This window comes from Portunus trituberculatus, chromosome 48, assembly GCF_017591435.1.
Source record: "Portunus trituberculatus isolate SZX2019 chromosome 48, ASM1759143v1, whole genome shotgun sequence".
In the NCBI taxonomy this organism is placed as follows: domain Eukaryota; kingdom Metazoa; phylum Arthropoda; class Malacostraca; order Decapoda; family Portunidae; genus Portunus; species Portunus trituberculatus.
In genome coordinates, this window is record NC_059302.1 from 7,853,553 (window position 1) to 7,876,099 (window position 22,547).

Sequence of the window (22,547 nt, forward strand, 5' to 3'; positions counted from 1 at the left end):
CTTCATGAAGACTGACACTTGGGTTGGAGCGGGTCGCGTTGACTGACTGGCGGTTGTTTTCCCCTCGTGTGGTTCCCCAAGGCAGTCAGCCAGCCAGTCAGTCAGTCAGTCAGTCACCGTCAGCCGTTCCCTTCTGCTTCTTTCTTTTAATCTACTTAGTTCGTCTTATCAGTTCTCGCCGCCTGTAGACTGTTGTTGTTGTTGTTGTTGTTGTTGTTGTTGTTGTTGTTGTTGTTGTTGTTGTTGTTTGTGGTGGTGATGAAGGTTTTCTAGTTCTATTCCATTCTTTATTTATTTATTAATTATTTAAAGAAAACTACTAAATTATTTTACATATCTCTCTCTCTCTCTCTCTCTCTCTCTCTCTCTCTCTCTCTCTCTCTCTCTCTCTCTCTCTCTCTCTCTCTCTCATTGATTTCCTCTCATTATCATCCCTTTTAACTCTCATTACCACATTTCCTTTATCCTTCACTTGTTCCCTTACTTTCCTCCTCCTCTTCCTCTTCATCCTCTTTTGCTGCACCTCTTCCTTTCTTTCCCTCGTGCATTTCGTCTTTCTCCTCGCCTTATCTCCCTTGCCATCCCTTAACTTCAGTAATCCAGCACCACAGGCAGCGGCGCCCAAGTGATCACGCCAATTTGTAATGTCAGTCTCAGAAAGGAAGTCTTAGCGCGATGCCAGGAAAGAAAGGATATTAAAGTTTTTCTATAGAGGAAGTCTTTGGGAGGTTGTTTACGTGTACAAGAAGAATACAAGGGAGGAAAGTGTGGTGGGGAAGTTGTAAATAGATTGAAAAGTAATGGGGATGTGAAATGGGGATACGGGTGGAAGAATGGAGGTAAAACAGACATAGAGAAACATTAGAATAGAAGGATGCTGTATATTTAGATAGAGAAAATAGTAATGGTGTTGGAGAAATACGAAATGAACGGAGAGAGAGAGAGAGAGAGAGAGAGAGAGAGAGAGAGAGAATAAGAAAAGGGTAAACTCATATCTCACCAATAAAAAGAGACAAGGTTAACTGAAAAAAAAATTCATTAAGTAACTAACAAATAAAAAAAAACTGATTAAAAGGTAAGCTACGAAAAAAAATATAAAAAGAAACAAAATTAGAAATACGATACTGCAAAACAATAGAGAATAAAGATAGAAAACTCGAGAGAGGCACAAACAAACGTACAAAACAAACAGAATCTCAAAGACAGACCGATAAAGGGAGTAAGGAGAAGAGAGAGAGAGAGAGAGAGAGAGAGAGAGAGAGAGAGAGGTGGGGGGGGGGTAAGGCGAGGATTTGGAATTGGGGAAGCAGTTGGTGAGTGATTAACAGAACTGACTTGTAGACTTAGAGAGAGAGAGAGAGAGAGAGAGAGAGAGAGAGAGAGAGAGAGAGAGACAGAGACAGAGACAGAGAGAGAGACAGAGGCAGAGAAGAATTAAAAGAAGGAATAAAATAATTGAAGAAAAGAAAAAATATGAAGAACCAACAAAAAGAAAGAGCAGAAAAAATAAAAATAGAATACAAATATAGATGGAGAGAGAGAGAGAGAGAGAGAGAGAGAGAGAGAGAGAGAGAGAGAGAGAGAGAGAGAGGGGGGCAAATGGGGTGGGGGGCGATGATGAGACTCAGGGATAAAGCCGAAAAGAAGATGGAGTGGTCAAATGGATAGTTGGTGTTGGTTAATAGGGAGGCTGGTGATGGAGGGCGTTTAGATAAGGAGGAGGTGAATCTACGAAGAGAAAAGGAAGAGGAGGAGGAGGAGGAGGAGGAGGAGGAGGAGGAGGAGGAGGAGGAGGAGGAGGAGGAGGAGGAGAAGGAGGAGGAGGAGATTATCTAGTAGGGACTTAGATGGGATAAGAACTAAAGAATATAAGGATTTTTTTTTCTATTTATTGGTTTATTTATTTTTTTTTTATGTTTGTATTTTCTTGTATTTTCATTAGCAATCATCTCTCTCTCTCTCTCTCTCTCTCTCTCTCTCTCTCTCTCTCTCTCTCTCTCTCTCTCTCTCTCTCTCTCTCTCTCTCTCTCTCTCTCTCTCTCTCTCTCTCTCTTATACATTAACTTGAGTTCATTTCCGTCTCCCTTTATAGGTGAAATATCTTCCCCTCTAATGGCATTTCCTCCTCCTCTTATCATTCACTTTTCTGACTTTATCTCGTCCTCCACAGTTTGATTCTAATGAGTGGGAGAGAAAGAGAGAGAGAGAGAGAAGATTTAATGTCAGGGAGAAGAAATGTATTTAAAATTCCTGATTTCCTCATTTACCACTGTGATTCATCATGTCCAAGGTAAAAGAGGCAAAGGGAGGAGGTGGAGGAAAAATATTATAAGAAAGAAAGAGTGAAAGAAGGTTGACAAATAAAAAGAAAAGATAGAGACGTAAGTGGAATTAAAGACTGTCAGTTTGATTCCTTTTTTTTTTTTTTTTTGAGATATATGTGAGAAATATGGAAAGAAAAATATTATCGTTTGAAACTAGACATGAACAGAAATATGAAAATACAATATAGGAAATACATAAGCGAAAGCAAGAGAGAAATAAAAGATACCTAAGTTATTTATCTAAGCAACATAAATGATGATAAAGAAAGAATTAAATAACAATAAGCATAACAAAAGAAATAGAGTGAACAAGAGAAATCCTTTAAGCTCCGACTGTATAGAGAGAGAGAGAGACACAGAGACAGAGTAGGGGAATAGAGAGAGAGGGAGAGAGAGGGTAGGTAAGAGGGAGAGCTAGGAAGGACCAGATGTGCAGGATGGGAGCAACACAATGCATCCTTTGTCACGTGTGTTGCGAGAAACATGTTACTCGAGGTGTGTGTGTGTGTGTGTGTGTGTGTGTGTGTGTGTATGTGGGCAAATATTCAGTTCTACATACGTATATTGAGCTGATACTAAACTTATTTTTTTCTTATATATTATTTTTATATAACAGCCGTTATATTCTTGTCCAATTCCTGTCCTCCACCAGCACCTCGTCCATCTCCTCCTCCTCCTCCTCCTCTTCTTCTTCTTCTTCTTCTTCTTCTTCTTCTTCTTCTTCTTCTTCTTCTTCTTCTTCTTCTTCTTCTTCTTCTTCTTCTTCTTCTTCTTCTTCTTCTTCTTCTTCTTCTTCTTCTTCTTCTTCTTCTTCTTCTTCTTCTTCTTCTTCTTCTTCTTCTTCTTCTTCTTCTTCTTCTTCTTCTTCTTCTTCTTCTTCTTCTTCTTCTTCTTCTTCTTCTTCTTCTTCTTCTTCTTCTTCTTCTTCTTCTTCTTCTTCTTCTTCTTCTTCTTCTTCTTCTTCTTCTTCTTCTTCTTCTTCTTCTTCTTCTTCTTCTTCTTCTTCTTCTTCTTCTTCTTCTTCTTCTTCTTCTTCTTCTTCTTCTTCTTCTTCTTCTTCTTCTTCTTCTTCTTCTTCTTCTTCTTCTTCTTCTTCTTCTTCTTCTTCTTCTTCTTCTTCTTCTTCTTCTTCTTCTTCTTCTTCTTCCTTCTCCACCTTATTTTTATACGACTAACGACCCTTCTTATTTCTGTATCCACCTTCTGTACTACTCTTTCTCTCCCACTAATGGTCGTAGTTGGATAATTACCAGAACATCCTAGTAAGCACCTCGACGTGTATTTTTTTGCTTGGACTTCTTTGTATTCCTCCTCATCCTCTTGTATCTCCTCCCTGGCCAGATGGCGCCACAAAAGACGACTCAACCTGTTACATGGAGAGTTACGCGGAGGGCTCTATAGTATCTCCCCTTCTCCTCTCTCTCCTCCATCCCTCCCATCTCTCTCCTCCCCACTCCATCCCTCCTCCATCCCTCCCTGACTTCCCCTCCGCCCCTCAAGTCTCGAGTGGCACTTGAAGTGGGCCTATTGAGTCCTCCTGCGCGCCTGTTTGCACCGCCGCCAATCGAGTAATGATCCTGCAGACATAAAAGCGGCGGCAGGTCCTCGAAAAATTCCTCTTTACCTCTCTATTTATGGATTGGACGATGGAGAGAGAGAGAGAGAGAGAGAGAAGGGAGGCACACACACACACACACACACATAAGGGCGCCGTGTCATCTGGCCAGGCGGATCACAGGCCCCAGGGTTCCTGCCGGAAATTTGAAGGTCCCATCTGCCGGTGTTGAGAAACCCGAAATGGATTTTATTATCCGTTCGAGTGAGAGGCAATTTTTTTATCCGTCTCTCTTAGAGAGAGAGAGAGAGAGAGAGAGAGAGAGAGACGAGTTTTAATTGGTTGTAAGCAGCATTGGTCGGTGTTTCAATTGGTATAATCTGAAGCCCCGATTCAATTTTAAGTTCAAAGGTTCAGTGGGGCTTCTCCAATCAGCGCTGACGGAGGGGAGGCGGCGGGAGCACAGAGAGAGAGAGAGCCAGTGGTGAGGGTCGTGTTGAGTGGGAGAGGGCAAACGAGGGGCGGGTCTAATGCAGAGTTGGGAGGCGATTAGCAGAAGGGAATGAGGGTTTAAGGGATAAAAAGCTTGTGAAAAGTATCGAGGACTTATGGGGTGATTAGTGACCAGTGCCTGGCGACAGTGAGATGGCAGCAGCGAGAGGCAGCAGGTAGCAGGAGTGGAAAGGAAAGGCTGGCGAACGAGGAGTAGGAAACAAGCCGAGGATGAGACAAGATAATGGTACTTTGTTACTAGTAAGGAAAAAACAGAATTATATATATTTTTTAAGATGTTAAGATATATAGTATTATTATTGAGGATCACGCATGTTCTAATTTAGCTAAAGATTACTTTTTTCCTCTTCTGGCAAACAACTTCGTGTTTTAACGTCACACGTATACCATTAAGTACGTAATTGGATTTTATGACTAGAGTACATTAAGATTGTACTTATTAAAATGAAATAAGTTACGTTTTTTAGACTGAGACAGACATGAGTCCGTAGTTTCCTAAATCACAGATGTGATTCAGAATGCAAGAAACATAAGCCACATTTCAGTAGAAAAAAAACTAAATGAAAAGAAATTCATGAAAACTTAGATTTTTCCTTCCTCTCTACTTTCCTTCGATCCTTCCTTCTCTCCCTAATCCTATCTTCTCCTCCCCCTCACTCCCCCTCCGAACGCTTGTGCCTTCGTGTAATTCAATCACTCGCGATACACGCTATTCCCGCGTCACCCAAGCGTCCGTTCACCGTCACATTTGCGTCACGAGAGAGAGAGAGAGAGAGAGAGAGAGAGAGAGAGAGAGAGAGAGAGAGAGGGTAGGGAATGGATGGTAAGGACGTTAACTACACACATGCGCACGTCACCACCTGAGTGTCATCCTCTAATTACAAAGCACCTGAGTGAGGGGATGAGAGGTGTAATTCAGAGTACCAAGCATCAGACGAGTGAAGAAGCAGCGGGGTGGGTTTTCTTTTTCCTATAACGGTACACGGTAAAATCACACACACAAAAAATTAACGATATTCTTAACTCAAAAACCATCATTAATGCTTCTCATAGCCGCGGGAAGGCTTTGTTAACGGTTTGTATTTTTTTTTCTTTTTTCACCGTGGTCATCTTCACATCAATCCATCAATCACTCGGTCCGCGGGATATCGTCAATGTAATGGTTATGCTCTTATTCACTGCATAGGTAAGAAAAATACCCTCTTGTTCACGCTTATTACGAGAGAGAGAGAGAGAGAGAGAGAGAGAGAGAGAGAGAGAGAGAGAGAGAAAAAAATTAAGTGGAAAAGGATTGACAGATGCGCCTTGTACAGAGAAAGAGAATTACAAAAGGAAAGAAAAGGAAGATAACTTTGAAAAGACCGTTTTCGTCATTATAATAGAAGTAGTAACAGTAATAGTAATAGTAGTAGTAGCAGTAACAGTAGTAGTAATAGTAGCAGTATCGCATATCGTATATCACACAGACTCCAAGGAGCTCAAGTACTTAGATATCGGCTCCAATACTCGGTAGATCCCTGCATCGAACAGTTGGTGACGGAGGAGACTTTCTAAACAAGCGCCCTCTCACTCAATGCACTACTTCACCCACGACTTTATTCCCCGCCGCCTCAATACGTGTCTTGCGGCGATAAATACTCGTAGTGCCTGCAATCTAGTAGGTGAACCTGTTGGTGCTTTAGTTTAATGCCATTATTTTCTCATTCCCTCGCTCGCGTTGAGGAAAGGGATGGTTGTGTCGGTGCGAGGTATTAAGTTATTGTGAACCATTTAGTTAATTTTCTGTAAAAGCGTCGTTTATACTGAGGAAACGGGAGGAGAGAGAGAGAGAGAGAGAGAGAGAGAGAGAGAGAGAGAGAGAGAGAGAGAAATGAGATGGAAAGTAGCCTCACTTGTACCAACCGGAACACAGGCCAGACAGTGAGAGGCAGGGGAGAGGCAAAGAAGGGGAGAAGAGAAGGGAGGGTGAAGAGATAGAGAGAGAAATGTAGAGAGGGATGTCGGGGCCGGGAGACAAGGAGCGTCGAACTGTGGGAGGAGGAGGTGGCTGCGGAATCCGTGTTCCCCCTTCCCTTTCTCGACAAGTAGAGCTAATTCTCGCTCCCCTAAGGTCCATATGCATCATACTCGTATATATTAGACATAGATATAAAGTAAAGATAAGATACTATTGCCTAAAATGAATTAGCTCCGTTTGACTCACTTATCAAAGGTTTCGAAGCACTTTCCAGAACACTCAAGTACTTCAATCAATGCTTAAGTGCTCTCGTTAATTCTGACGTACTTTTAGCCGGAGTACGTATATTCTTTGTTTTAGTAGTCTTTTTGACCCATGAAAAGAAGATGCCTTATTATCTATTCTTCTCGTTATCAACACCTAGAAAAGAAAAGAAAACAGTTGATAGAAAATGCAGGAAATAACAACAGTAAGCATTGTTGAAGCCCTCTCTTTGCTTGTATCATTTTTGTTCTTGAAATTTTCCATCTGTTTTATGACTTTGATATGTACTGTCTATTTTGGATTCTTCATGAGCGTGATATCTAAATTTTTTTCTTATTCTTCCCTGCAGTGGACGGCGGGTGGTCATCATGGTCGTCTTGGTCAGCGTGCAGTAATCGTTGCGGGCGTGGCATGCAGCGCCGCACCCGCACTTGCTCGGCACCCACACCTCAGAACGGAGGAGCAGCTTGCCAGGGACTCGCCGTGCAGAGGACGGACTGCTCCCACTTGTGTCCAGGTGAGTCCGAGGCACCCAGGTATTGCCAAGGTGTCCCCGGCCTCCTTAACGTGATGAATTTACGTCCCTGTACATTAGACTTGACTCCCAGTGAAATAGTTGGCCAGACAGTATATGTACCATCACTTTATCTAGAATATTTTTGAACAGTTAGTGGTTAATCCCCCATCTTGTATGATGTGACCTGCGGAGTCTGTGGTTGACCTGTTAGTGCTGTAGTGTTGACCAGCAGTTGTTGTGGTGACACAGCACATCCCCTCCCCCCACTCCCCCACTTTGAAGAGCTTTCCTCCCCGCCCCGCCTCTACACATACACGCCACATGCTCCCCCAGGCGGCCTCAGCACCCCAGAGAGAGTCCCTGTGTTGTGTAATTACTGTCCCCTTCCTCTGACTGAATATTAAAGAATCACCTCCCCTCTGGCCCCCCCACGTGGTCCCCTGTATGGTGTCCTGTCTGCCGTCGTCTCTCTTCCTTTTGTGAAAGTTAGCTTCCAAAATTCCAGTGTGCAGACAGACAGTGGTAGGAAAGTCCCTCTGTTTCTCAGGGTTTCGCACCACCATCAATAGCACCCAATAGAATATGGCGTTTATTATTATTGTTATGATTACTGGTTCCTTTTTATCACCCTCCCCCACTTTCCTCTCCTTTTGAGCTAACAATGAGTAGCCTCCCTCACACTGTCTCTCCCCAAGTCTCCCCACTACTCGTACTACTCCCAACTGTTGCCTCTCCCTCTAAGCCAGCAGTCCACGGTCTGTTATCCTCTTCCTCCTCCTCCTCCTCCTCCTCCTTCCTCTGTTCTAACTAGTCCAGAGTCATTGTCTGTACCACCCTTGGCCCGTACTAACCCGCCCGTCTCTACCTCCCGTTTTCTGCCGCGGCCGTCCGTCAGGAGGTGACTGTGAGGACGAACCATGTGAGGAGGGTGAGTCTTCGTCCCCATGTGCTACCCTCCCTCCCTCACTCACTCCCCTGTCCCTGTTTTTTCACTCCACTAGTAGCCGATTCCCCTCAGCCCGTCTTAACACGACCCCTGTTTTTTTTCTCGTAGTTTTCCTTCAGTCACCGCTTCAGAAGTTTTCATTTTCTATGTAATGGTCGTATTTTTTTTTTCACTAGTTTGTTTCGGGAATGCCTATCTTGTTTCCTCCTTTGTATTTAAAAGCTAAAGTTCTCATTATTATTATTATTATTATTATTATTATTATTATTATTATTCACTGTAATATATTTGTTTTCTTCTCTCCATTCGTATCAGAGAAAAACTTGCTCTGACTCGATGCTGCTGTTCCCTTTTGTTTACTGTAAAAGCTTCACTTATCACGGTGTTCTGAAATCGTGCGCACCTCCTGAGCTTCCCCTTCTGGCACTCTCCTTCCTTTGGTCTGCTGCGAGCGGCTGCTGTCCGGTCGAATTAACTTGTTTATCAGCCTCCTCCCAATCCTTGCCCTCCCGTCGTCCTTCCTCCCCCCCGGTCCCACCAGCCAGCCAGCCAGCCAACGAGCCCGCCCGCCCTCCCCATGCCATTCTTGCTACCTCACTTAAATTAACTTTTGAGCACTCACTTTTTTGGTCACACCTGCGCCTCCTTCTCTCTCTTTCTCTGGCTCTTCCCTGCATTCCCTGACACACACATACACACACACCTGACTACATATTCCACTCCTGACGTCTTCTCTCGTTTAGTGCGACGTTTTCTCTTGTTTTTATTGATGTTTCATTATTCACTTCTACGTTGCAATTATTTCTTTCTATTTTCCACTCAGCTGACCAGACTTGCTTACTTGGGTTTGACGTTATTAGGTATATTTATGTAATGACTTTTCCTTACGATACCAAGCAACACACACACACACACACACACACACACACACACACACACACACACACACACACACACACACACACACATACATACGCACACACATGCGCCCATACGCGCACACATGCGCCCATACGCACACACATGCGCCCACACGCACACACACATGCGTACACCACACGCGCGCACACGCGCACACCACACGCGCGCACACGTGTAGTGGTTAGTAAATTCAACTCACAGTCGAGAGGGCCCGGGTTCGAATCCCGGGAAGCGGCGAGGCAAATTGGCAAGCCTCTTAAAGTGTAGCCCCTGTTCACCTAGCAGTAAATAGGTACGGGATGTAACTCGAGGGGTTGTGGCCTTGCTTTCCCGGTGTATGGAGTGTGTGTTGTGGTATCAGTCCTACCCGAAGATCGGTCTATGAGCTCTGAGCTTGCTCAGTTGTGGGGAAGACTGGCTGGGTGACCAGCAGACGACCGTGGTGAAATACACACACACACACACACACACACACACACACACACACACACACACACACACACACACACACACACCGCGTAGTGTAGTGGTTAGCACGATCGGCTCACAACCGAGAGGGTCCGGGTTCGAGTCCCGGGAAGCGGCGAGGCACATGGGGAAGCCTCTTAATGTGTAGCCCTTGTTCACCTAGCAGCAAGTAGGTACAGGATGTAGCTCGAGAGGTTGTGGCCTCGCTTTCCCGGTGTGTGGAGTGTGGTGTGATCTCAGTCCTACCAGAAGATCGGTCCATGAGCTCTAAGCTCTCTCTAATAGCGAAGGCTGTCTAGGTGACCAGCAGACGACCGAGGTGAATTAAACACACACACACACACACACACACACACACACACACACACACACACACACACACACACACACACACACACATACACACCTCGATGACTCAATATCATGATTTTAGTACAGTCAGGAAAAAACGACCTAGCTAATATTAATATTCATATCCACTCAGTTTACATAACTATTTATATAATACTTAACACACGTGTTCTCTTGGTTTATCTGTCGGCTTCATCATTTTCCTTTCAGAATTTACCTTGCAGATTTTTTACTATTCCTGCAACATATTCCTCTATAATCTGTCGGAAAATCTATTGTAATTATGTAGGTTTTTCTACACTTCACATTTCTTTTTCAGTAAGTAGAACTAGAATATATAAGTATCATGATTTCCTTCTAGTTTATTAAGTTTACCTGTAAATATTTATCAGTTTACAACGTGATTTTATAATGTGAATCAGTCTTCAGTGTTATTTTCCCTCTTGGTCTTCGCAGCAAGGGAAGGTTATCTCCCTGACTCTTGTTGTTCTTATATCAGTAAATTATCGCTTCTCTCTCGCTTTATTCACGGAACAGAATCGGCACCAAGCTTATGGCATTCAAACCATCGTCTTAAGCGAGTCTCATTAAAGTCAGTATAGTTGTAGTAATGATGAAATTAATAATGATAATGATAATGATAATAATGATAGTAATGATAATAATGATAATAATAATAATGATAAGACTCGCTTCGAAGAGGTTTGAGGTCAGATGTATGTCTGTCTGTTTGTCCTTGTCATGCATCTCCTCCCCCTCACTTGCCCAACACCCGCCCAGCACCACCTCGCTCTCACCTCTCCACACCCTCACCTGCCCCACGCACCTCATGCTTAGTTTTTCTCACCTGCTTCCCTTTGATGGCTTGCCTTGTTCTCCCTTGACTTATGTTACCTTTGTGTGTGTGTGTGTGTGTGTGTGTGTGTGTGTGTGTGTGTGTGTGTGTGTGTGTGTGTGTGTGTGTGTGTGTGAGCGTCAAACCTGTGTGTTGTAAATTGTCTCTTTTATTGTTTTATGTGTTTCCATGTGTGTACGTGTTACTTTTAATGTACAGTCACAAAAATGTCAATTAAGAAAAGTGATTGTCGTATATAAGAGGAACTATTCGTCCAAAGTAAAGAGAGACCGTTAGGAATAGAGGACGCAGTTCGTTCCCAGACTGCAGCGAGCGAAATATTTGCCTCTTGATTTGCAGATAATGGCAAGAGTTTTAAAAGGACTCTCTTTGTTTAGGACACTCTCCCTCTCCTTTCTTCAAAACTTTATTACATACGACACTGAGTAATGAGACTCCCGAGGCCCACTGCAGAAACCTTAAAACTCCCTCGTTTGTTTTCGTGGCGAGATGTTGTGGCGCGTCCAGCATCCCTCACTGCGCTCGTGACGAAGTACCCAGGGAAAGAAGTGGATAGCTATGTTCTCTCCATATCTCCGGGTTGTAAACTAATTTGATTCTGTTGTCCAAGACTTTCTTTTTTTGAGTGATCCAAAAGCTATAAAGTCTCCCAATTTAGAGACTCGTGACGTGGGTGTTGTAAAGTTTTATTTACTGCTTCGACGCGGTTCAAAAGCAGAGTGTAAATTCGCAGGCAGTGACGCATCGCCTCGGTCACCGCTAGGCAAGTGTTGAGGAGACAGGAGTGTTGAGAGAGAGAGAGAGAGAGAGAGAGAGAGAGAGAGAGAGAGAGAGAGAGAGAGAGAGAGAGAGAGAGAGAGAGAAAAGAGAGAGAGAGAGAGAGAGAGAGAGAGAGAGAGAGAGAGAGAGAGAGAGAGAGAGAGAGAGAGAGATTCTAGGAACGTTCACATTTCACACGACTATAAAAGTGGAAAGAGAGATAAAGAAAGGAAGAAAAAGAAAAACATGCAGATTAGGAGACAGACAACGGAGATGATAGTGACATTTTCTTTTGCATTTTTGGCTCGGATCTTGTCGAAAACCACGAATCTCGCTATTGTCAGCCAGCTCTGTATAACAAACGCGTCCCCTTCAGCCGGCCACAGTAACACCCGGCTGAGGTCACCATTAAATTCCTTTCCTCTGTGAGTCATCCTGTTGCCGTGCCCTTTGTTTGTCCACCCAACGCCTCTTCCCAACCCATCACCGTGCCGCCCCTTGCCGCCCATCCTCCCCTACCCCTACCTGCCCTCACCTGTCCCTGTGGTAGTGAGTGACTAATTCTGTGTTCCGGTGCTCGCCTCCCCCCCCAGCGGTGAACGGGGCCTGGGCATCATGGTCCTCCTGGTCGACGTGTGGCCCCGACTGTCGCCACCACCGCCAGAGGTCATGTTCGTCCCCTGCGCCTCTGCACGGGGGTCATTATTGCCCTGGAGACGACTTCACTTCTGCCAACTGCACCGGCGGGATGTGTCGTAGTGAGTATGAGTATGAGTATGACGCAGCCTCCCTTGTGTGATGTCCTTCTGCTCCTACCCGCGCTGGTGACAGGCAGTAGGATATTAAGATCCCACGCGTGCCAGTCAGTGTATGTCGTAGTGTGAGTGTGGTTTGTAATCTGAAACGTTTTGCTTTCATCACGACTATTTTGAAAGGCCACAGAGATGACAAGCCGATTTCCCAAGAGTGTTTTTCCCATTGATGGTTTAGAGATCTTGTTAATCTGTCACTATAACCCTAAAAGCATTCTTAGAATTCTATGTATTCTCAATTAGCACCTTTTGAATACACTGGAGGTGCGGCGTAAAAGTGTTTCAGAATGTTTAGTTCTATAAAACAGTCTTTTTGTTGTAGTTTTCTATTGTAGTTATTATTTGTTTATGTTCATGATGGTGATAGGATGGTAGGATGATAGGACTCCAAGGGTGCCAATTAGCCAGTCAGTCATCGCTGTATCACTCATCCCCTCAGAGTGCCAATTAGTGATGCGGACTCCGAGGTGGCCGTGCGGGATGCCTGTCAGCCAGTCTGTCTTGGAGTTGATGGGTCTTCCTTAGCCTTCCCTCACTCTTCCCTCAAGCACCTATCCGTCATTCCTGGGTGCTAGTCTTTTGAAGGGTCAGTTAGCTAGTTATCTTCATCCCTGGGTCTGGTAGCATGTTTATCAATCCTTCAGTTGTTCTTGGCGATGTTTCAGTAAGAGATTGGTTGCTAAAAGTGAAGGCATATCCTAGTTTACCTTCTCCCTTCGTTTCTTTCGTTTGAGCATCCTCATCGCAGAGTGAACCAAAGGTGTCTTAGTAATTCATAGACACCCAGAGCATTTCAATTTACGAATGAATTGTTCCTTTTCTCCTTCGGCGCAGCAATCAATCACCGAGCAATTGCACTTCTATTACGAAATCACTGACGAATCACTGTGTTTGTCCGCCAGTCACGCCAGGCAATCGGGAATCCTCTCACTCCCTCCTCGCTACTCAACCAAATGAAATCTCTCGAGACTCGGCCATCCATCACTTGCGTTCATCAGTCATTTAAAGTCATGTCAGTTTGTCACTTCGAATTACGAAAGACAAAAGACCGGACTTGTTTAAGATCCTCCGGGCATGGATCAAGGAGACTCCGAGACGCAGGATTAGTGGCGGGACGTGTGTGTGTGTGTGTGTGTGTGTGTGTGTGTGTGTGTGTGTGTGTGTGTGTGTGTGTGTGTGTGTGTGTGTGTGTGTGTGTGTCCGTGCGTGCCTGTGTGTGTGTGTGTGTGTGTGTGTGTGTGTGTGTGTGTGTGTGTGTGTGTGTGTGTGTGTGTGTGTGTAATTCACCTCGGTCGTCTGTTGGTCACCCAGCCAGTCTTCCCCATTACGGAGCGAGCTCAGAGCTCATAGACCGATCTTCGAGTAGGACTGAGACCACACCACACTCCACACACCGGGAAAGCGAGGCCACAACCCCTCGAGTTACATCCCGTACCTATTTACTGCTAGGTGAACAGGGGCCACACATTAAGAGGCTTGCCCATTTGCCTCGCCGTGTGTGTGTGTCCGTACGTGCTTGTGTGGTGTGTGTGTGTGCGTGTGTGTGTGTGTGTGTGTGTGTGTGTGTGTGTGTGTGTGTGTGTGTGTGTGTGTGTAGATCTAATAGGTAAGAGATTTCGCATGATTATATAGAGGGAGGACATAAAAAATACTTCTTACTCGGTATCTGGGAATAAACTCCACGCTTATATTAGCAAAGTAGCTTCTTACTTAGCCTTTCTTCTTCTTTCTGCCGGCGCTCGTGCTTCTATACGTCACGCCTATTTCAGCATCTCTACGTTCTCGAATGAATAACTCGGCTCATATTTTTTTTTTATTATTTTTATTTTATTTAGGTTTGGCGTTTTTATTACCTTATCACCTCAAAGAATTGCATATGTACGGATCAGAAAATACACTCGAGACATATGTATACAGAGGAGGAGGTAAAATCTTTCCGTCTCTCTCTCTCTCTCTCTCTCTCTCTCTCTCTCTCTCTCTCTGTAGGCCCGGTATGGACGCCCCGTTGAGAAAGGAAGGTGGTGATGGATGTGTTGTGCGTCTATCGGGAGGTGGCGGCTCGGCTTGTTAGTGTGTGTATGGAGAGAGAGAGAGAGAGAGAGAGAGAGAGAGAGAGAGAGAGAGAGAGAGAGAGAGAGAGAGAGAGAGAGAGAGAGATATGATGGAACTGTATTTTATTGCTTAGATCCTTTGGATTTTTATATTTCTTTCCTTCATCCTTAATTTTCATATATTACATCCTCTTCTCTTCTTGTTTCATCCTTCTTTCATTGTTTAGTTTTCTGAAGCACATTTCTCCTTTTTCTCCTCCTCTTCTCCTCTTTTTCCTCCTTAATCTCTGCCCCCACCGTCTGCTTAATCCTCCTCCTCCTCCTCCTCCTCCTCCTCCTCCTCCTCCTCCTCCTCTCCTCCTCCCTCTGTCATTACGTGTCGGCCAGCGCTCGTATTAAGGCGCCGAGTCTCCTCCCACACACCCTGCCCCGTCAGGTGCTAACAAGGTGTGACGGAGGACCTCTACCTGTCCTTCCTCTGTCCTTCCCTCCCTCCTCACCTTCCTTCCTTCCTTACCTTTCCTTCCCCTTAGGCATTCACTTAAGTAACGTGCATTTCCATGTTTTCAATTACGTTATGTAGTTCTTTTTTCATGAGGATTTGGTTGCATATTTTTCTATGTTGGCCACTCCTCTTTCTAGGTATCAGATTTTTTTTTTTTCCTCTATCACCTCTCGTCTATAATTACTTTTTTTCATATTCTCTGCTTCCCTTATAGCATCAGCGATTTCATTAGTAAATTCTGACTTTCCTCTTCTTTTCTTGATATCCAGTTCGTCCTATCATTTTTTTTTTTTTTTTGCTCTCTCTCTCTTGCCCCGTGCCTTTTTCTTCTATAATGACTATTTTTTTTCCTCCTACTTCCTTTATAGTAGGCCTAATCAGATTAATTACAATTCGCTTTTCACTTCACCTGTCACTTTTTTTTTCGTTCTTGTTCTTTTTTTTCATACCTGCTCTGTATCGATTACTCTTTTCTATCCTCTCTCTTTCATTAAGTTGTTTTCTAATTGTTCCTTTATAGACATTGCATTTTTTATGTTCCCATCACATATTAATTTAGAAGTTAGTAAACGGGGTCCCACTCGAGTAATTTTAATCTGAGCCAGTCAAGTGTGTGTGTGTGTGTGTGTGTGTGTGTGTGTGTGTGTGTGTGTGTGTGTGTGTGTGTTTGTGTTTGTGTACATATCCACGGGGCCTGAACTATCTCAGTCTGATCATTATCCCGTCCATGAGAGCGAAAAGGGAAGGGCGTTGACGTTCCTCCTAGTCCCTATCACTCCTTCCTGTCCCTCTCGGCCCCTCTCGCCCCCATATATGTGTGGCTTTAAGGCCGCCGCGGGACGTCCCCATAGCAGGACTGTCCCGCGTCACGGCTCCATCGCGGTCCTTGCGCTGCGCCACGACCGGACCGATTTAGGAGGCTCCGTTGAGGACGCGCCCCTGGATACAGACATTGACGGGTCGCCAGTTAGTGATGGCTTTAGAAGGGAGAAAAGTAGTGAAGGGCAACTGAGAGTATGAGATGTAAGGGAGACTGAAAAAAAAGAAAGCTTGTTAGTACGGATGAAGATAAGGAGAGAAGAAAAACGTAGAAAAGTAAAATATAGATACTTGAGGATAGATAACGAAGATAGAGTTAAAGAAATGGTCACATCATAAAGGAAGAAGAGAGAGAAGGGAATCGTTTACGAAAGGTTGGGTAAAGAAGTGTAACAGGGTTAATGGAGGGGGATTGAGAAGGACAGAGGAAGGATTGTGACAGAGGTAAGGGTTTGGACTAGGCGAGGAGGGGTGGGCCAGTCTAGGGTTGTAAGGGAGCGAAGAGAACCAAGGACCGTTCATGGTGCGGTAACTCGAGGTGTCTAGAGTCGTTAGCTTCTCATAAGTCACGCGGCGGCGCTTGTACGGGACACCTGCTTTTTTCTTTTACCTGCTGACGCCGCAGGAAGCCCTCTGAGCCCTTTTCCATTACCAGTAAGCCTTGTTTGGGGCGCCTGGGATCTTAATAAGGAAAGAATGGGTGAGGGCGTGAGGGCATGTGCGTGTACGTGGTCGTGTTGACGCAGCGGGGCAGTGCATGTGTGACGCACTGCCGCGGCCGCCACCAGACATGGGACTAATTCTTGTTCCTTCCTTTTGCAGATGGCCGAGGACCCTCCGGCAGGATGTACGGTGACAAAAGCACCACCGAGGAAGGTAAGGGCGCTTCATCGGTTCCTTGTATGGGAATGAGGAGGAGCTAACCTGTCCCCTTGAATGTCCCGCAGGAGGAATTGATGGTTAATTCCTTCACCGTGCAGATGTCCGTCCTAAAGATGAAACTTGTGCCTCCGGAGTTTTGGTTTTCTTTTCAAACTTTGCCTTAAGAGTTGGTGACATCCAGTGGACAGGTTAGCATGACTTGACTAGATATAATAGGACCACCTGATGCATTTTGTTCTGCCTATCGTTCCTTTCGTTCCCTCCTTTCCTCCATCTCTCCAATAACACTTGTTAAGTTGAGTGTTCCCATCCCAAACTTCCTGCACACTTCTTCCCATTTCCAGTATGAGTCACCCCAAGTCAAACCTGTCTGTCTCCCTACTTCCCTCTCCCTACTCCCATTATGATTAAGAGTCTCCAATCCACACTCTTTGCTGTTCTTCTGTTTCCCTGTATATGGTTTCTTCGTACTCTCTCATTTAACTCTGTACTCAAACCCTCTCCGCCTCGATCTGTGTTCTCCTCATCTTCTAAATTCATGTTTAATGTGTAACTTATGGTGAAACGATAAAAGTGTTTCTCTCTCTCTCTCTCTCTCTCTCTCTCTCTCTCTCTCTCTCTCTCTCTCTCTCTCTCATATTCCATAAAAGTCACTCGCCCGCTGTGATATCGGTTTCAAAATATATATTTGTTTATGCATTTTTCTCCGGTGTGAGTCATCTAAGTCCTCGCCAACCTTGCCTTATCTACATGATTGAAGGCCTGGGATCTTTAGTACTTGTGTGTCATCACATAGTTCAGTGTATGAGGTAACAGAACGGTGTGAGTGAGACTGGGCGTGTAACGTTATGAGGAAATACTAAGGAATGAGAAAGAAGGAAAAATGGTAAGACACAAATTCATGTTTTTATTTATTTATTTTTATCATTATTTATTTATTTATTTATTTATTTTTTTTGTATTTTATGACAGTCTTGTAAAACTTTAAGAGGAAGTTGTGAAGAATAAAGAGAGTATCAATGCATCTTCGAAATTAAATTGGCTTTCTCTCTGATCGTCGACTTGCTTCGTTATTTGTGAATGATACTGTTAATCGTCGACTTCATTATTTGGAATGACATTGTAAGTTGGCACATTCTTTTTTTTAAAGTATTTGTTTTACTCTTAGTATGTCTTCATTATAATAAAGTCAGCAAGTCTCTCTCTCTCTCTCTCTCTCTCTCTCTCTCTCTCTCTCTCTCTCTCTCTCTCTCTCTCTCTCTCCTATTTTTTCAGTAACGCTTTCCGCGAAACTTGCACCTCACAGTCGTCTTTTTTTTTTTTTTTTCTTAGCTTCACCATTTGTCGACGTTGGGAAAATATATCTCAAACTTGTGGCGAAATTCTTCTCGCTGGAAACATCCCAAAAAAACACAACAAATTCGTACACACAAGAAATATCAAACTAAAGCGCAAAGGGAAAGAATATTTTGTCATACTCGCGGGAACAAGGGACAAATATGTTACCAATAGAGAGAGAGAGAGAGAGAGAGAGAGAGAGAGAGAGAGAGAGAGAGAGAGAGAGATGGAGGGGGGAATCCGATCACAAATCATAGTTACATCGCGTTCTGCTCTATTTTTTTCCCCTTGTTCCCTTTTCTTTTTTTTTCCGACATCAGTAGTACCAACTTCACAAACCATTTCACATTCCTCTCTGATCAGCATTACGAGTCTTTGAGTGACATTTCCCCATTGTTTTCCTTGCATTATTTCAGTCTGCTGTGCGTCTTTCCTCCTCTCCCTTTCCTCGCCTCGCCTCGCCATTCCCTCACTCCACTCTCCCTTTGAACTTGGAATAATTGCATACAGAATTATTCCCCCTCAGAGAATCATTCCCTGGCATCTATAGGAATCTCAATCAACTCTCTCTCTCTCTCTCTCTCTCTCTCTCTCTCTCTCTCTCTCTCTCTCTCTCTCATGGATGAATCAGCTTTTCCAGTGACTCCTGTTTGATATTCTGAGATAATTGTTGTGGGCTGGGGCCCCAGATTTTTTTGTGTGATGTGTGTGGTTTGTTTTTGTTTTATAAAGTATGTTTTCATTTTTTATATTTTATGTGTCAGTTTTTGTATTTAACAATGCATTAGATATTATTTTTGTTGATGGCATTAGTATTTTTGCGATAAAAACTGTGTGTGTGTTTGTGTGTGTGTGAGAGAGAGAGAGAGAGAGAGAGAGAGAGAGAGAGAGAGAGAGAGAGAGAGAGAGAGAGAAACTGTATAACGCAGAATGTTGAAAGGAAGAAAGTGGTCATTTCCTTACCCTCTATACGTCAGCCATCTCATCCCATCCAGTTCCATTCCTCCATCCCCTACACTTTATTCTCTCACTATCCTCCCCTCCTCCTCTATTCTTCCTTCCAACAGTTCGCCGCGCTGTCAGATAACATTGTAATGCTCAGAGCGTGAAGAGAAGGGTCGCTGCCATCAGTGCTTTAGGCGGGAGCAGATAGGAAGGCAGATATTAATAGGGAGGGTAAATGAATAGGTTAGTAAAAATCAGACAGGCATTTTTTTTAATTTTCTCTTTTCCTCGAAGATTTATAAAGTCCTCGTTTTATTCTATCGACTTTGTGTTTTACTTTGTGTTCATTTCAGTTTTTTGTAGCTATTATTTTATCCTTGTGTTCTTGAAGTGGCTTATGTTGGAGTGAAAGACATCAGACCCAAGGGAGTGTATGGTGCTGACCTGCCTAACATTGCTCTAGCTGCCATCCTTTCAGTGCTGACTCATCTGTGAAACTATGAGAACAAATAATAACTTCCCCTATTCGTAGACAATATAAACAATGCTCTTGTGCTAAATTCTCTCCATAGACCCCCTTAGGACTGCACACGGTCGAAATTGGGACGCCAAAGGTAAGTTCTCGTCAGGCAAATATTAGAGAAACATTACTACTTTTCATGTTATCTCATTATTATACAAATCTTGTGCTATTATTTAGGTGTCATAGTGTCATACCCTTTCCCTGCCCGTCATGCTGTGACCCCCGAGGCTGTGGATATGTATGGTGTGGTTATGAGAACGTGGTCTCTATGTATTTTGTCAGTGGCATGTCGTATGTTATTCATTGTTGGTGTTGTCGTCGTTTCTACTACTACTACTACTACTTCTACAATTACTACTACTACTACTACTACTACTACTTCTACAGTTACTAGTACGTCTACAACTACCACTTCAACGACAACTATTACTACTACTGCTACTACAACTATTACTAAAACTACAATTATCATTATTATACAACTGTCAGCGTGTGGCATCCAGCATATCTCTCTCTCTCTCTCTCTCTCTCTCTCTCTCAGAATGCTCATGCAGTTAGTTGCTTGCATGAACATTCCTACAGCAGTGTTCCTGGCCATCCCGCTTTGTTTTGACTTTCATTGCATTTATTTGAATGGAATATAATTGGTGATAATAGTAATTATTTTAATATAATAATAATAATAATAATAATAATGAAATTTATACAGGTAAAAGAGTGTGAGTTACCCTTATACGACACTAGTATACAGAGTAATACAGCATGACAAGCGATCATTGTTATTATTCATTATTGTTATTACCATTATTATTTAGTATGTAATTTTACCAGCATTATTATTTATTACAATCATTGATCTTTATCATCAGTACTTCTTTAGTGTGAGGCAGTCAGTCAAAATGCACCACCGTCAAGAAATACCTGGGCTATAAGGGCCAGTCTTAATGATTAAAAATAACCATAGGCAGTCTTTTAGATGAATCTGGTGTGCTTTTTGGTTGGAGTGTCAGACTGGTCACTGGTGTCTGCCTCTGGTGCCTGAACTAGTGTCAGGATAATTAATGTTATTTGTGTGGCTATTAAAGATGAACAGCAGGAGTTGATTGCTGAAGTTTGTAGGGGCAATTCACATGAGCATGAAGATGGGAGGCTCCAGTTGTACAGAAGTAGGAAATATATGGTGTATCTCAATATTATACAATATGAAGTATTTATGTCTTCAGGATCCTGCCTCATGAAGCCTTTTCCTCCACAGCAACAGCAGCAGCAGTGCAGCAGGACATTACACTGATTGTGGTGCTGGCAGTACTGGTGCCGCTGGTGCTGCTACTGCTGGTGGTGGTCTTCAGGAAATTCAACCGTAAGGACCGTCAGGATGGACCCATGTACGAAATTGCTGCATCAGGTATGTTTCCTATGTGTTCATCTCCAATTGTATTTTTACAGATTGAATCAAACTAGTATGTCATCTTTTTTAGGTTAATGGCATTTATTTCTTAAGCTGTGAATACTGACATTTATTTTTAAGCTGTGAATGATCCTTGAACAAACAACTTCATCAGTAAATGAATTCCATTAGCCAATTGCTTTGCTATGGAAGCTATATTTCCTCACATCTTTCCTTTCTCTTTTTACTATTATAATTTTTACTGTTATTGTCGTGTATGTGTTACTATGCAGTCAGCATCTCACACAATGTAACGCTGTCATTACATTATTGCCCGTTGTCTCACCAAGAGTCTCCCACAGACTACCCGATGCCCTTCTACTCGGACACAACAAAGAAGTTGAAGGGCCTGGCACCAGACCTCACCCAGGGAGTTGGCATGGCGCCTCTGCCTCCCACCGGCTTGCCTCTCTGCTATGACCATGCCTACAGCGACCCAGCATCTGTCTCCAGCGGCCACAAATCAAACGGTGGCCTGGTGGGGTCAGTGTATGAGGAGCACTACTCAGCCCCTGCCAGTGGAAGAGGGGCCTCTGGAAGTGTCACCCCTGCCTCAGAGCATCACTACGATGTTCCTCATCTCCGCCCCTCCCACGAGTCCCCTGCCCCTTCAGAGGCATGTCACCTCTTGCCCCCACGTGCCTTGGCTACACCCACAGTGGAGGGTAACAGTGGAGGCCGAGGTATTGATTCTCCCATGTCCTCTCTGGAAAAGCCACCTCGCAGTGACTCCCCTGCCTCGCTTTCCAGTGATGCCACCTCCAGTGAGTCCTGTGTGTCACCAAGTATTCCATGTTGTGGCTGCATTAGTTTTGCATTGAATATCATCACAAAAGGTAGTAGTGATAATGATCAGCACACTAATGCTTTCTTTTTATTTATATATACTTGAAGAGTTTACGTGGGAAGTGCTGTTACGCTTCCACCCATTAGTGGCACAGGCAATTTTATAGTGGTACCCATTGTAGGGCCATATCAGCACTCAAACACATGTCACCATGACACCCAGAACCTGGGTGTCATGGTGACATCTCTTTAAACCACTTGACAAATGGCTTAAAAGCAGTTTGTGGTGGGATTCAAACCTACATGTTGGATGTCTGCCCGATCCTACACTCACCACCTTATCCACTACACCACTCAGTTGAATCTATTCAGTAAATTAATTATTAGAGCAGGTTCAGTCTGTGTCTAGCATATTATCATTTATCTTGATAAAGAGCAACATTTATCTCCCATCATTTGGTTCATATGTGTTACTGACTCACCAGTTATACCATATACAGTAAAACCTCGCTTGATGAACGTCTGTAAGGACGAACAATTCGGGAGACGACCAAAAATATTTGTCAATATATCAACCCAGTGGATGAACGCCTGCCGGAATTATGGTCGTGAGCTGAGGTTTTACTGTGTATATACCATATTTTACAGTTAACTCACAATTAGCATCAACAGCAAAAACTATAGTGTTAAATTGAAGAATTTTATCATTCATACATTCTGTTTTCATTATGATAATCCATCACAGGCTCTCGGCCAACATCAGCCTCCTGCTCTGAAGCTGCCCGAGAGAGTCAGCCACCCAAGGAAGTGACAATGTGTGAAGGATCAGCCTGGGGTACAGTGACCTCAGCAGGAGGGCGTCTCATAGTAGCAGAGTATGGAGTAGTATTGACCATCCCCAGTGGCGCCCTACCTGCTGATGCTCGTCAACAGTTCTATGTGACTGTGGACTCCAGTGCAGGAAATACTCCAGCTCTCACCGACAGACAGGTTAATTCTTAGAGCAAC

The 22,547-nt window shown here is 43.8% G+C and overlaps 1 protein-coding gene and 1 long non-coding RNA gene across 7 annotated transcripts in view; both read left to right on the top strand.

The window, feature by feature from the left end:
• LOC123498554 (netrin receptor UNC5C-like) overlaps nt 1-22,547 on the top strand; it is a 397,723-nt gene that overhangs the window by 367,948 nt on the left and 7,228 nt on the right. For 2 of the 6 annotated variants that reach the window (XM_045245754.1, XM_045245755.1), the window contains exons 7-14: nt 6,963-7,130; nt 8,026-8,058; nt 12,025-12,189; nt 16,441-16,494; nt 19,356-19,397; nt 20,562-20,711; nt 21,056-21,517; nt 22,285-22,529. In XM_045245754.1, the coding sequence (XP_045101689.1) occupies nt 6,963-7,130; nt 8,026-8,058; nt 12,025-12,189; nt 16,441-16,494; nt 19,356-19,397; nt 20,562-20,711; nt 21,056-21,517; nt 22,285-22,529 (1,319 nt within the window). The remainder of the gene's footprint in view (nt 1-6,962; nt 7,131-8,025; nt 8,059-12,024; nt 12,190-16,440; nt 16,495-19,355; nt 19,398-20,561; nt 20,712-21,055; nt 21,518-22,284; nt 22,530-22,547) is intronic. The other 4 variants (XM_045245756.1, XM_045245757.1, XM_045245758.1 and 1 more) reach the window with 4 other exon arrangements.
• On the top strand, nt 4,370-6,049 carry LOC123498558. Its single transcript, XR_006672716.1, has 2 exons — nt 4,370-4,632; nt 5,859-6,049. It is a non-coding gene; the product is annotated as an uncharacterized LOC123498558 (long non-coding RNA).